The 16352-nt window shown below is 32.8% G+C and overlaps 1 protein-coding gene across 9 annotated transcripts in view; it reads left to right on the top strand.

The window, feature by feature from the left end:
- The window catches only part of EPHA5 (EPH receptor A5), a 344908-nt gene that overhangs the window by 164772 nt on the left and 163784 nt on the right, over positions 1 to 16352 (top strand). For 5 of the 9 annotated variants that reach the window (XM_045473882.1, XM_045473884.1, XM_045473883.1 and 2 more), the window contains exons 4-5: positions 11449 to 11604; positions 15601 to 15936. The exons of 1 other annotated variant lie outside the window; for it this stretch is intronic. In XM_045473882.1, coding sequence (XP_045329838.1) covers positions 11449 to 11604; positions 15601 to 15936 — 492 coding nt within the window. The remainder of the gene's footprint in view (positions 1 to 11448; positions 11605 to 15600; positions 15937 to 16352) is intronic. 3 more of the 9 variants (XM_045473888.1, XM_045473889.1, XM_045473886.1) reach the window with 2 other exon arrangements.

Below are 16352 nucleotides of genomic sequence, written 5' to 3' on the forward strand. Positions count from 1 at the left end.
CTAAAAAGAATTTAAGTATTCTAAAAAGGAATTCTAAAATCAATGTTTCATAATCTAGTCATCTCCTGGATTTTTATTTTCAGTTTTAATCCTTGCACTGATTGAATGCATAATAAAAAAATAGTACCAGAAGATTTATCATTTAAAATTCAAAAGTTATTTAATTTGATTAAAATTAATTACTATTTTTCTGATTTTGTAAATCACAAATTCACTGAGATCTGGATTCTTCAAACATATTTGATAGTTCATGCTTCCTAACTCACAAAGAATTTAAATTGTGAAACACTGTTGAAAAGCAAAGTTGTTCATAGGACCAAAATGATACAATAAAACAATTGCATATGGTGTTTGTTGATGTCAAGATTTACTCTTGTTTAGATATATAACTCTTTGTATCCATGAAAAAGTAAGGATAATGTTTAAAGGTAGAGAAGGTATAATGTGTACTTCAAAAATATTTTATACTAACTTCTCCTAAATCCTTCAATGTATCCTTTTCAATCTTTATCTAAGTAAAATGTTAATAAAAGGGAAAATATGTAACCAGATATCAATAGTGTTTTGTACACATATACACACGCACTTCCATACATATCCTACACACACTATTATTGAAGTATGCTGATCTGAATTGATTCATATGTATTTGTTTGGGAGAGCAAAACTTCAGCACCTTAAGTATCTATGGAAACTACAGAGATATGAAAAATATCCAGTGAAATTAATAATTAAAACTTAAAATTATCTATCATAATGTGTTATTATAGAGAATTTCAATCCATCAGTAACTAAGGGAGAAAATAATCTCTGCTTTGAGAGATACCATGAGTTTTATTATCTCTAATAAATATTCATTCTTATGTAGATAGGTTGTAGAAGTCTTTGAAAAATTGCTAAAATTATGTATCTTTTATTTTAATGGAGATTCAGCTAGATAAATATAAAATGGTAATATGATTTACAACTCTCCACAGCTTAGGGATCATGTGTCAGTCCATTCCAAACCACAAGGAGCCTCATGGTTTGTTACTATATCGTAAGCACGTCTGTGTTGCCAAGGTGGAGAAACATATTGTCATATCACTGTAGAATGTTCTCTAAGGATACTATGCAAGTTTCTTGGTATTTAGACTTATGAAACTAAAATTTAACTATTCTATCTTCTGAAACATATCCCTTGTGAATTAATACTTTTTTAATGAAATTTATTGTCAAATTGGTTTCCACACAACATTGAACAAAATACAATTGAATCAACATGCTTTACTTGAGCAAAGAAAACATTCCATCTTAGCTTATAAATTGGTTATATTGATATTTATTTTCTTCAGTATGTTTTAAATTTTGAGTATTTTCTAATTTTGTTAGCTATAAGTTATGAAGTATATAAATGCTAATCTTAGACATAAAGTAGGAAGAGATATTGGTATAGAATACATTTTTACCAAATTTAAGGATATTCTGGTCTTTTCTAAACTGTAGAGGAAGTGATAGTTTCTTATCTGAACTATGGGAGGTGGGTCAGTATTACAATTGATCACTGACACTGCATGATACAGTATTTCTCTAAAATATAGAATATATTTTGTATAAAAGATGTATAAAAGGTACAGATTTAGAAACATTAAAATGTTAAAGTGATAACAATCCTAAAGTTTCTGAAGTTACACATCTATATTTGATTTTTAATTGGAAGATATTGGATTATATATATGTTTAGTATCTTACTGAGGGACCATGAGGTTTTGTCTCTGTACACACACAAACACACACATGCCCACACATGATGCTATTTTTGAATTGTCATTTTGACAATTGTCATTTTTGAGTGTCATTTTGAGTGTCATTTGAGTTTTTTTTAATGTGTGTATTTATATTAAACAATATTAAACAATCAATGTAAGTCTAAATATCTGCCAGACAAAATATGTGTAAGCAATTGTTACAAATGACTGAGTTATTTAATGGCATGATGGCGATGAATAGGTTTTAATTAGGTACGCATGTCCAGTGTACAGTACAGTTCATGACACATAAGCATGGCTCATTACATATATTGAATGAATGAATATATAAGGGATATGTAGCAATTAATTTCACTCTTCATTTATAATTACCATGTAATTTATTGGATTTTCTGTTAATATTTGGGAGGCCTAAATTATAAACATAAACATAAATGGAGAGAGAGAAAGAGCGAGAGAGAGAGACAATGTATTTATCAATAGTGTTCTTGTTCTGGAAGAAGTCCCCAGAATGGCAGCAGAAAGGGAAGACCCTCCTCTTGTCCCACAAACACAAATAACTATCAAATCACCCTACGTACTCTAGAAATCTTCCAGAAGACTGAAAAAAAAAAAAAAAAAAAACAACTGCATAACTAAAGGGAGAGAAGAGGCCATATCCAAGAGGGTAGGAAGTGCAGTGACATAGTTTAGGGGAGAAATAGCTTGCAACTGCTGTGAAGACGAGGGAGCCATGATTGCTGAGAAGATCTAGACAGAGAAGAGTGCACAGGGGAATGCACAAAGAAAATGTTTTCCCCACATCTTAGAAAACAAGAGGGGCTGGATTTCATGAGTTCTTGCAAACAGTGGGCCTTAAAACTTGGAGTTTTAAAGGTTAGTGGACTTGGCTGAGATAGCACTGGGATGGCACTGCCCTGCTCCTGGAGAGAAGGCAGGCAGACAACCCAGGGGCCCACAGCACGGAAATAACAATCTGAAGAATGCCTAGGACACACAGTGGGAAGAAAATTCACTCATCTCAGAAAGGTCCTTGGGAGGCAGAGTTCACAGAGACACCTCTCCTGGAACAGAGGAGCTGACCAGCACCATTGCCCTCCCCTACCCCTCAGCATAAACACAGAACCACTGGCACCAGTGGGAGATATAGCACAGTGCTGATGTTGGTTGCTCCACTTTCTTACACCAAGCTCCATTTCCCTGCACTCTGGCCAGACTGCCTTCCTCAGTCACACTTGCCTCAGTCCCAGTGCAGTGTGCTCCTACCCCAGAAGACCAGCACAAACCCCTGTCTACACCACATCTCCCAACCAGAAAGTTCTGCAGGGCCTCAGTTCTGGTAGAGTTGGTGTCAGATTTCATTCCACAATTATAGCAGAGCACATCTAGTTAAAACTCACCACATTCAAGCTAGGGACAAAACACTGCCCCCACCAGGCAAGGAGCACCCCTGCAGATGCCTGGCCTAAAGGATAGAGCAGCCACCTGGCACTACATGACCTCCTCTGCATAAGGCCATTACTTTCAGGAGCAGGAGACAAAACTGGCTTATCTAATACAGAGAAGAAAGCAGAGACTTAGATAAAATGCCAAGACACAGGAATTCACTCCAAATGAAAGAACAAGATAATACCACAGCCAGCGATCTAAGCAAATCACATATAAGTAACATGCCTGATGGAGAATTTAAGGCAACGATCATAAGGATACTCCCTGGGCTTGAGGAAACAATAGAAGACATCACTGAGACCCTCCCATAGAGATAAAAGAGTTAAAGAAAAGAATTAAATAGAGATGAACAATGTAATAAATGAGATTGGAAAGAGGCTTGATGCAATGAACACAAGGCTGGAAGAAGCAGAGGAATGAATTAGTGACCTAGAAGACAAAATAATGAAAAATAGTGAAGCTGAATAAAAGAGAGAAAGAATTATGTAACACAAGAATTGACTTAGGGAACTCAGTGACTGCACCAAATGTAATTACATTCCTATTATACAGTCCCAGAAGAAGAAGAGAGAGAAAGGGGGCAGAGAATTTATTTCAAGAAATAATAGCAGAAAACTTCCATAATCTGGGATAAGAAACAGACATCCAGATCCAGGAGGCACAAAGAACTTCCATCAAAATCAACAAGAGCAGGCCAATACCAAGGTATACTGAAATTAAGTTTGCAAAATATAGTAATAAAGAATAAAATCTTAAAAGCAACAAGACAAAAGAAGTCCTTAACTTACAAGAGAAAATCCATAAGCCTAGCTGGAGATTTCTCAACAGAAACTTGGCAAGCCAGAAGAGAGTGGCATGAAATATTCAAAGTGCTGAAGGGGAAAATCTGTAGCCAAAAATACTCTATCCAGCAAGACTATCATTCAGAATAGAAGGAGAGATGCAAAGGAGAGACTAAAGTGCCAAGTCAAGAAATGATCAGAGAAAATCTGACTAAACAATGAAAAAAAAGTAAAATAATAGTAAGTACATATCATCAATAATTACTTTGAGTGTAAATGGACTGAACACTCCAATCAAAAGACATACAATTTCAGAATAGATTAAAAAATTAAGACTCATCTATATGGTGCCTATAAGAGACTTGTTACAGGCCTAAAGACACCTGCAGATGGAAACTGAGGGTATAGAGAAACATTTATCATACAAATGGATGTCACAAGAATGTCTCAGTAACAATCCTTATATGGGACAAACTAGACGTTTTTGTTCTTATATCGTTTTTATCCTGCTTTGGTATCAGGGTAGTATTGGCCTCATGGAATAATTTTGAATAAGTTTCCTGTATTCCATTATTTGTAAGATTTTGATAAAGATTGTCATTAATTACTATTATTTTTTTAATGTTTGATAGAATCTACCAATGAGACCATGTGGTCTTGGGCTTTTCTATGCTGGGAGGTTTTTTTGTTTGTTTGGTTTTTGTTTTTTTTTTATTCCTAATTTAACCTCCATGCTTTTTATTGGTCTAAGAAGATTTCCTATTTCTTGGAATCAAGATTTATGATTTAATCTTGGTAATGTGTGTTTTTAGGAATTATCTGGCCTTTTTTCCAAATTGTCTGATTTATTGGTATATAATTACTTATAGTAATCTGCTGTCATACTATGTATTTCTGTGGTTATCTGTTGTATTATTTTCTCTTCTATTTCTCATTTTGGTTTTTGAGTATTCTCCCTTATTTGTTAGTTAATATAGTTAAAACATTGCAAACTTTGTTTGTTTGTTTTTACTTATTTCTTTCAATACTGTTGTTTATTCTGGTTTCTATTTTATTTATTTCTGATTTTTCTTTATTATTTCCTCTCTCTACTAAATTTCAGCTAAGTTTTTTTATTTTTTTAATTCTTTGTGGTATAATGCTAAATTGTTTATTTTAACTTTTCTTTTTTTTTAGTGCAAGCATTTTAGCATGAATTTCATGCTAAGATATATTTTTGCTGCATCTTATAGGTTTGGAAATACTATGTTTCCTGTTTCTTTTGTTTGGAGATATATTTTGATTTTCCATTTGATTTCTTATTTGGCCCACAGCTTGTGCAGTTGTGTATTGTTTAATATTTACATATTAAATATTTAATATTTGCATTATATGTATTCCAGCTTTGCTTTATTGTTGATCTTCAGTTTTGTACCATTGAGGTTGGAAAATATACTTGGTATGATTTCAATCTTCTTAAATTTGTTACATCTGTTTTTCTATGATTTAACCAGGGAATTCCATGTGTACTTGAGGAAAACGTATATTCCACTTTTCTTAGAAATTTTATGTATATCTTTTAGAACCATGTATTCTGAAGTATGCATCAAGTAAAAAATATTCTTATTGAAAAAAATAACTTTAATTGAGGGTACTCATTTAAAATAAAGCATATCAAAAAATAAATACAGCATGTCAGAAGGGAGGCGTGGGAGGGAATGAAGTAGGTGAAAGGGGAATTAAAAGTACATTTATCATGGTGAGCACTGACTAATAGTGTATATAATTGTTGAATCACTATCTTGTATGCCTGTAACTACTATAACCCTGTGTAAGGGTTAACTAAGCTGGTATTAAAATAAAAAATAAAAATATACTATTCTTTTCTTCTCTGATATTTTACAATGTTAAAATCAGCTTATTTATTTTAACCATCTAAAGTTGTATTCTAACTAACAAGCTTTTTTAAATTCTTGAGTAGTATCTTTCTCATATTTCTGTGTGCAAGCATTCAAAAGATGTTGTCAAGTTTTAGAGTTCCTACTTCCAAACCCAAGAGCACACTGTACACACTGTATATTAGCCAATTTCACAATAACTTACATTAAAAAATAGAATTCTTACTTCAAAACCTCTTTTAATGTATCATTGTTTTAACTCATTATCAGTTTTTTTTATGCTCAGGATATATTTTAAATATAAAGATAAATCTATCATCTTAATTTTGGTATACATATTATCAGATTATTTTTAGTTGTAATCTTATGTTATGCCGATTTCCTTAATAAACTCACCTTTTAAATTTAGGCTGAACTATCTTGTGGGCACTTCATTTAAAAAAATCTGTATAAAAAGTAAATTTGATTTTGTTTATATCCTCCAATAATTCGCATATAATAGAACTGTGGTGAGACTCTTGCTCATAGTGATTTTCTGTCATTCTTAATAAAGCATAATTGGATAAACCCAATAACACTTTGAAGATTAATTATATCTTGAACAATATCGACAAAAACAGTCTGTGAATTTCTATTCCCATTTCTTTATATATATGGATGTATTTGAAAATGATCTGTATATTTTAATTCTAGTGAGGAGAATGATAATATTCAATATTACTAACCAGTATTTTGTACATTACATTTTTTTTTGTTGGTGACCATGTTCCTGAATTGTAAGATGAATTCACTTAGGTACCCCAAGGGTGATGAACATTTAAGGCTAAAGTTTTTTGGAAACATTAAATTAATTTAATTGGCAATAAAAAAGTGTGGGGAAAAATCCTAAATTATCAGTTTAAACATTTTTGACAATTTTGAGAACTTACAAAATTTTTCTCATTAGATTAGGTAACACCATTTTACAACTTTAACAAATGAAATTCATATACTGATGATGTATATTTGTTTAGATTTTTAAAACTATTTTAATAGGTGTAATTAACATCCTAATTTTCTAAGTGATAACTATGAAAGCTGGAATGTTGGTAGCTTATGTAAAACTTCTAAAGTAGCCAGTGTAGATGTAACTAACACATATTATTATTTACTTGCCAAGAGTTAATATTTAAATAATTTAGCTTCATCAGCTTTTTATTAAGTTCTGCTGTGTCATTTTGACCCTGAGAAGGACACAAATATACTATTTATCCATCCAATAAATGTTGCTGAATATGTACTCAATACATTGAATTATGCTACAAATGATGAAAATCAAATGAACTGTTTCTATTCTCCAGAATGTTTATATAGGGTTGGGAGCAGGTGAAAATTCCTACACATAAAACTGACAAAAGTTTTGCTATATGCCATAAGATAGATATTAAATAAATAGTTTCTAGATCTAAAAGATGTGTAAGGAAAGATTATATATCCATGGACATCATCACAAATACCATGGAAAAGGTAGCACTTAAAAAGAGCCTTGGAGCATAGACAGTAAAGGAATTATTAAAAATAGTTTCCTTCCTTCCAAAAAAAAAAGTTTCCTTCTCTCCAAAAGATTGCCTAATCAGTTTCATGAAGCATATTCATATAGGATACAGTTTTTGTCTCCTACTCCTCTTTCAACTTAAATAGACCTGTTTAATATTTTCTAAATAATGTTTAGGCAACATACAATTATTATTTGACACAACTTTGCTCTAGAAGCTGCCTTTATGTTTAACTGTTTAAGTAAACGATATCGAGATGGAATTAAAAGAAATTTTAATACTCACCTTAATAATTATTTGTTAAATATGGCCGTAATTAAAATGCAAAAAAAAAGTCAATTTTGCTTCTTTTGATTATCACTTTTTATTTTTGGCCTCCCCATATATGTTGTGGATTCACGGTACTTTCAAGTACAAATTTTATTTTCTGACCACAATATAAATATCCCTTGCCACAGTGCTTGACAGAAGGAGTGTCCTAAAAAAAAAAAAAAAAAAAAATACCCAGTTTTTTCCAAATGCCATCAGATTAAATCCAAAGTCCTTATCATGGACTACAAACTTTTTCTTACACTTCTTCTTCTTTGGTTAGAATGCTTTTCCTGCAATATTTAGAAGCAGATAGAAGAGTTTCCCAAGTGCAAGAAATTATAAGTAGATTAGTATGGATGGAGACAGTGAGTGTGGGAGAAGACCATATTTGAAGTATTTCTTTTTGTGTGGAAACTTGCAGACTATGCTAGCATTTTGTAATAAAATTAATTGGAATTTCCCAAAAATGACATGATCAAATGCTGTTGAGAAGTATGGCAACAAGATGACTGCAATCTTAACAAAACCAATTTCAGGGGAGTGGACTATGCCAATGTGTGATTTAAAATAGGAACTAGAGATGCATGTATGGAAAAAACAATTTAAGAAATTGTGTTCTGAAGGGTAGCAAAACTGTTTGATAGCTACAGAGAGAACTGAGATCAAGTGAGATTGATAGTTTATTGTTGTTATTTGTTTGTTGTGCTTCACTTTGTTTCCATTGAAAAATTCTGGAAAACTGTATTGAGGTCATATGAATGACTAGGTGAGAGATAGAGATTAAGAGAAAGAGAGAGAGAGAGAGAGAGAGAAACTGAGTATGTAAAAGGGATAGTAGATAATTTGAAAGATTACTCTCAGAGAGTAGAGATGAGGTTCTTAATTCAAATAAAGATACTTTTGATTGGTAGAAGCAAAAACACATTTCAATTTTTCATAAGAAAGAAGGGAGAGAGGGTGGCTACAAATGCACATAGGTTTGGAGATTTGGTGATAGGAAAATAAGCAAGTTTCTTTAATGACTTCTATTTTCTCAGCACACAAAAAAATGTACCAGCGAGAGATCACAAAGGAATAGAGCTTCTAAGGAATAAGGAGAGGAGAAGCTACAAAATAATCATGCTGTTGCTGAAAACCAAAGTTAACTAAGGAAATAATACTAAAATTGTCTTGCAGCATTGTAGGTCCCATTTGGATTGGGGGCCATGATTTGAAGGCAATGAATAATTACGTATTTTTTTTTTCTTGGACAACATTGAGCTCACAGTTTTCCTCTCTATACTGTTATGTGAATTTCTTTAACCTCAAAATAAATAATACCTTAAGCATAATCATTATCTTCCCCCAAACTCATTTCATACCTGGAGTTCTCTGAGAAAATGGCTCCATCCCTACTCCTCTCCAATCCATTACCCACGCTGATCTGTCAAACATCATTGTGATCTCAGTATTTCCCTGCTTAAAATTTGTGTAATGACCTCAAACAATAAAACCTCTAAGGGGTGACCTGGTATCCTTTTCCCTCTCTAACTTTATCTCTGCCATTTTAAGTCTACTATCACCCTGATCTTTTAGTTTTCTCTATCTCCTCGTTTGCTCTCCACCGGTTTTCTTTGTTTGCAAGGATTTTGCCCCTCTAATGCACATTAATGCACTCTAATGCCCCCCCTTAATGCAAATGCAAATTGGATAATTTTCCTTTTTAATTTTTTGTTTTAATCTCAGCAGAGGCTCAGCTTCCTTAAGAAGTCTTTTTGATATTCCAGTCTAAATTAGGTATCAATTTTCACTTCCATGCTCTTTCTTTTTTTCTATCATAATCATATTTCTAATTATTCATGTAATACTGTTAAGACTCATAAAGGCAGAGACATGTCTATCTTATTTACCTCTGTAACCTAGTACCAAACAAAATTTCTGTCCTACTCATCTGCTGAAAGGATTTTGTTGAACTGCTGGTGAGAAAGATACACTTACCACCTTAACTTACTTTTACATTTCTTTCTGTTTCCAAAGTTTCTATGGAAGGTTAAATAACAGTGTTGTATATGGTATCAAAATAAGTTTTTAAGTTAACAGGCATTCGTTAAAAGAAAATAAATGCCTTTTGTTTCATAAATGATCACTTATTTCCAAATAGGCAGAATTGTGGATTGACACTTCATGTCTTTGAAAATAAATAGTGTTTAAAGTGAGAACGGTTTTACTGTAGAGGATGAAAGAAGAAAAAATGGATAACTTAGCAATGAATGGTATTGGCTGCTACAGCAATCCTATTATGAGAAAAATAATATTTTAAATCTTTTCCTAATCATTTGACTACAAGAATGTCCCTAATACTATCAAAAAGCTCTTCTTATCTTTCAAATACCTTCACATTCTCTCTGAATTTATAAGAGCATTAAGGCTTTGCTATCGCTATAATTAGATCTACTGAAAAAAGACCCTTCTCATTTTTGTCAATTCCTGATTATTCATGGTGATGGCAAAAAGCCTTAGCATGGATTACTAAAAACCCGAATCATTTATAGCACATGAAAATTAGCCAAAATTCATTATGTCTATCAAAATTTTCTGTTGAAATACAAGTTCCCCTTTCAGCGTTAGCAAATTTCCATTGATGCCTGAATAAATGCTCTTAAGTGTATGTACTGAATTCTGAAAATAGAAAAGATATATACGGTTGATTAGTTTTATGTAATCTAAGCCCTAAAAGGTAATCAAACCATCAGTTTGGTGGTTTTCAATTGGCCCACATATTGAAAGTTGGAATAAAAGTTTGGTTTTATTAGCCATGCAGAAGAAAGAAAGATACCAGAGGTTAGGGAATGAGCAGAAATAAAAAAAAAAGATAAACTCTATTAACACTTATTTGACCACCAACAGAAATGTTAACACAGATACCCAAAGAACATTTTCTTTATGTGATTTTGAATAGTTCAGTCACAATCTTCATGCTATGTCTTTCATTCATTTATGTGTTACATAACAATTTAGGATCGCCTACTGTGGTCGAACACTGTGATAAGTATTATGAATGTAAAATTGAATAAGACACATTTTTATTCTTTATAGATCATAATAATTTGTACAGTATAAATATGACTGATATCAGAATAGATGCTTGTTGAATCAAATAGTTCTAAAATGGAGTAAAATGTAAAGTAAATGCCTAACATCGGACTCCTCCTGAAATCAATATAATGTGAATGATACACCAGCTCACCCATGCTTTCTCCCAAATATAACAAAATTTATGAAGCTCTTAACACCTACTAATGATTAATTAATTAATCAATTAATTAATTATTTAATTTAATAACAAAATTTCAAGCACCTACTATGCACCTTACTGTTCTATGAGCATCGGGGAAAATTAGCATTTCTTCAACACACTTGTATTAATAACAGAGTTAATGAAAACTATACTCAAAAGACTACTTAAGTTTTAAGTACATATTAGTATTTATCTTTCATAATATAATTTCTTATAAGCTCCTGCAGTATAGAAGTCACTGAAAATACACATATTCCAGACATGTTTAATTTAAATACCTAAGTATTTGATTATCTGAATGAATAGGCTGGTATTTATGATTCCGAAGCTTGTGAAACACTTTTGAAATTAATGCAAATATTGTGTTATATGTAATCTGTGTATACTAGTCAAAATAATGGCATTATTCACCAAACAAACACTGCATCTGTTCCAAGGAAAAGCTTAGTCTCTTATTTCTTTTGACAGTGTGCAGACCTGGGTTCTTCAAAGCCTCACCTCACAGCCAGACCTGCAGCAAATGTCCACCTCACAGTTTTACCCATGAGGAAGCTTCAACCTCTTGTGTCTGTGAAAAGGATTATTTCAGGAGGGAGTCTGATCCACCCACAATGGCATGCACAAGTAAGGAAACCCACTGATACTTGGTGATCTGAACTTTCACCACTGTGAAGAAAGAGCATGATGGAGCCTGTTGCATTCTATCACCATTTTCCCGAAAACAGGCATAATGTTTAATCTTCCAAAATAGCTATTTTTTTTTTACCAAATTTCGATTTTCTTGAGTAAGCTTTGGAAGGTTTGAGTCTCTTTTATCACTCGCTGTTAGAAGCATTCATTTTCCCTAATTTCAAATTCAACATCTAAGACAGATAAAGTATATTTTATTTTATTTTGTGATTTCTTTTAGTGTTCAGGATGGCTAAACATGACTTTGATGAACCCACTTCGCTATTCACAGTAATTTTTTTTTTCATTCTTCTCCCAACCCAGGCTTCTGATCACATAAGCATACAATAAGTGGCACTTGTGCCTTTTTTTTTCTTACCTGCCACACTAAACTATAAGGGCCAATGAGAAGGTCATCTATAAAAAAAGGTAGGAAACACCATGTGGAGTGGTGAGGGTTGGCAAATAGGATTCAGGAGTCAAATATAAAACCAAATTTTTAGCTAGGACTTTCAAGCAGTTGTCATGTTTCTTAATAGTGGGTGCCCCTAACTCTAATTAATTATAGCACATAATCATATCATCAGAAAAATGAGTAGTAAATATTTAATTCCAACATTCGCAGTGGAAGCATCCACATTCTTCAATGTCTTTGGTGTTTTGTTTTTCTAGCGTTCCACAGATTTCTGAGAAAGAAGCACATTTATGTATTTGACAGAAATCCTTTCATAAATTTTCCACATTCAGAGTCTATGGCAAATGAAACAAAAACTCAAAATGAAAGGGAAGAAAGTAAATCCCCTCTCCTCATTACATTCAATATCCATGACCTTGCCTTGTTTTATTATTTTTGATCCCAGGAAGATGTCGTTGCTCTCAAAGATGATGACAAAACTTTTTGAAATTTAGTATTTATTCTAGGACATTCATTCTACCATTAAATATAAATAGGAATACAATTCCTTTAATAAATTGTCACAAACTGAAATTTTATCTGAATTTCAAGGTCTGAATTCCATAGTGTCAGTGAGACATATTTTCATAATTTTTCAAATCATTGCTATTAATTAGCTTTGTATTGCTAAAGACAATTGTTTTATCACCAGACTGATAGTTTTACGGGTTAGATGGTTACTAATTATAAACAATTCCTATTCAAATAAGTAAATGACATTATTGTATACACTTTGGGGAGGTTGCATTTGAATAGAGGAGATAAAACTATGATTGAAAGTGATACACTTTGGTTACAGTAGAGATGATTTCAATTATTCAGAGCAAAAGGATGTCTAAGTAGAGGGAAATGTGGATAGACAATAGGCTGGTAAATTAGGGAGAGAAAACCATGTCTTGAATTATCTTTTAAATTTCCTTAGTTTTCTAATAATTATTTTCTTTAAGTGATCCAGCCATGATCTTTCTCTTTCTCAGCACAGAATTGAGTCTCCCTTTCTGTAAGTTTGTTAGGTTTGGGATGAGACTGTGCTCTGGTGGCAGGGACTGCTTCGTCCTCTTAAAGGACTTGAGGCTTCAAATTTTCTGTTTCCAGGTGTGTGAATTTCTAATACTGTGTTTCAAAAGAACACTAATTTGTACACATTTCTCAAAAGACTGTTGGGACTTGTATAGAAGATCTTGCTAACATATATTCTGTGAGCGCATGCGTTCCATTTTTAGTTGCATTCATAACACCACAAATACTGCAAATGTTTCCCTTGAATGGGTGGCTTGATTGATGTTCACATGTTCACATGAGTATCTTGAATTTTTCTTTCACTTTGGATCTTTCTAATTAAATTTATGGTTCCAATTCCTTCTATCTATCATCTATCTATCTATCTATCTATCTTTCTATCTAAATCTGGAAAATAGAATGTTATAAACTTATAGGAAAAGAAAAACAAAAAAGTTTCTGATGAATCTGCTTAAATCAAGGGTACATAGCCCTGTTTTGGTTCACATATCACATGTATTAGCAGGCTGTGGAATTTCATTACATTATTTTTAGGTGCATGACCATCTGAGCTGCTACTTTCTACCTCTACTTTAGAGCTTCACTTGAATTTGAGTTTCCTTTTGACATTAAGAGGCAGATGTGTCCCCACAAAATTTTGAGGGGCTGTTACTGGCACAACCAGAAGAAAAGGGAGAGTCAGACTCTGATGTATTTGTACAGATTTAGAGGAAAGGTATTAAATTTGGTTTCATTTCAGTTGGCAGGGAGGAAAAAAAGTTTGATATCTTTCTGAACGAGACATATTTCAAGTCTGTTTACCTTCACTTCAGAAGTAAACCTGTAACATTTTGACCTCAAACAACATTTTCTCCGTAACTTTCCACTATTAAATCAGTAAAAAATTAAGACTTGTATTTCCATCTTAAGTAATTGTTTCAACTTAAAAGTAACTGTTTTGTGTTGAAATGTGTGAGGTTTTATGTATGGCAAAATTCACAGATTTCATCCATAAATGTAGTCAAGGTGGGGATTATTTTGCCAAAAATGACAACTCTTGGGTTATGGGGTCCTTTAATTTAAAAGACATTTTGTAAATACCAGGTAGCTTTTTTTTAATCACCTTATTTAAATTTAGTCTTCAACAGTCATGGCTTAATGAATGTTAGGTAGAAATTAATAATAATCTCTATGTTTAAAACAACAAATATTAAGATAAATAGCTATGCCATCACAAACAGCTTAATTTATGCTTGTGAACCATTCAGCTACCACTATAGTCCATTCTGTTCTCTGCTGAGAAATCTTTACTTGTCAAGTCTGAAACAAATAAAAATGTATTTTTACTTTGGGAACATCTGACCATATAACATTAACACGTAACTGAAGTTATAACGCTAAGTATTTTGTAATCAACTGTAAAATAAACATTATGCAATTCCTTTTTTAAAAGACTTAATTTTTTATAGCAGTTTTAGGTTCACAACAACATTCAGAGAAAGGCAGAGACTTTCCATATACTCCTGGCCCACACACATGCAAAGCCTCCCCCCTAATCAACACCCCCCACCAGCATGGTATACAGTTGTCACAGCTGATATAGAATTGATTTTAGTTCTCTTCAGTAAGCTAATTATTAGTTTCAGAAATAAAGTAACGTACAAAAAGATATTGTTATTACTTATATATCCTCATTCTGCTGATCCTTCAAGATCTGAACACTTTCATTCTTACCCTCATGGTGTTTTTGAGAGTTATTTATAAAATATATTTCTGATTTCCCATTAAATAAAATTCACAGTTTACAGAGCCACAGTACTAAAACAATATCAAAGTAAGTGAAGTTTTATTACACATTGTAGTGTCCGACTACTTAAATTCTAGATTTTTCTTGACACATGAGAAAGATTTCAAATGCTGTTGGTGATTTATCTGTGGATATGCAATTTAGTTTGAGGTAAGCTAAGGCTGTTTTACTTGCTGCAAAATTTGTAGTCAAGAGCCACACTGGCAAATCCTATTTTCACTTGTGCTCATTGCTTAGTAAATCCTTCATGTGTACTTCCTAGGTTACTGGGACAGATCTCAATGAGGAAGTAATCAGTTCGATCCCCAAGGAGAATTTTTCCTTGGATTTGCCAAAGGACTTACCACTTTTTGAATGTATAACTTTTTATATAACATTATTTTTGCATACATAGTTTTACTCCATACTTCCTTATATTTACAGTAAGCAAAACATCTGTTTTAACAAAATGAGTAGTTACAACAATGCCAAGAGAAGTTATTCCTATAGGGTATAAATCCCACTATTGTCCCTACAAAATCCGAACAAGATCTTTCACTTATTACAAATTGATGACTGTTGCATTCTCCCTACTTAAAAGATTGATTGCAAATCTATTTTTTTTTTTCTTCAGACCAGGGACTTGTGTAGTAAACAATGCTTAATGTTGTCATCTTAAAATATGTTTTTCTCACTTTACTTTGCAAACCAGGACCCCCCTCTGCTCCTCGGAATGCCATCTCAAATGTTAATGAAACTAGTGTCTTTCTGGAATGGATTCCCCCTGCTGACACTGGTGGAAGGAAAGATGTCTCATATTATATTGCATGCAAGAAGTGCAACTCCCATGCAGGTGTGTGTGACGAGTGTGGAGGTCATGTCAGGTACCTCCCCCGGCAAATCGGCCTGAAAAACACCTCTGTCATGATGGTGGATCTGCTCGCTCACACAAACTATACCTTTGAGATTGAGGCAGTGAATGGAGTGTCCGACTTGAGCCCAGGAGCCCGGCAATATGTGTCTGTAAATGTAACCACAAATCAAGCAGGTAAGTGTGATGTCCAACCAAATCATGTACCTTGGGCCGAGCTCTGTCAACTTTCTCCGTAGCTAAGTGAGGGCTAAACTGTGAGATCTATAACAGAACTTCTCATAAACCAGAGGGCCAGGACTTAAAGTAGAATACATCTCAAAATGCTTCATATAAAAATAAAAGCTAGGGCTTTCTTAGCACTCTCATCCATGGACAGGGGGTTAAGAAAAGATAATTTTCCATTGAATTTTTTTTATTACTAAAAAGACATTTCTGGCTCAAATTCATTCGTAGCAAAATTTTATCTCAAATTTCACACATGCAATTATCATAGCTCAAATCTACATATTTTGTTGTTTTGTTTACTTCATGTTTTTTGTTTATTTTATTAATTTAACAGATAATCAGTCGGGTTCTGTTTGCTTGTTTGT

This window comes from Leopardus geoffroyi, chromosome B1 (genome assembly GCF_018350155.1).
Source record: "Leopardus geoffroyi isolate Oge1 chromosome B1, O.geoffroyi_Oge1_pat1.0, whole genome shotgun sequence".
NCBI classification, from domain to species: domain Eukaryota; kingdom Metazoa; phylum Chordata; class Mammalia; order Carnivora; family Felidae; genus Leopardus; species Leopardus geoffroyi.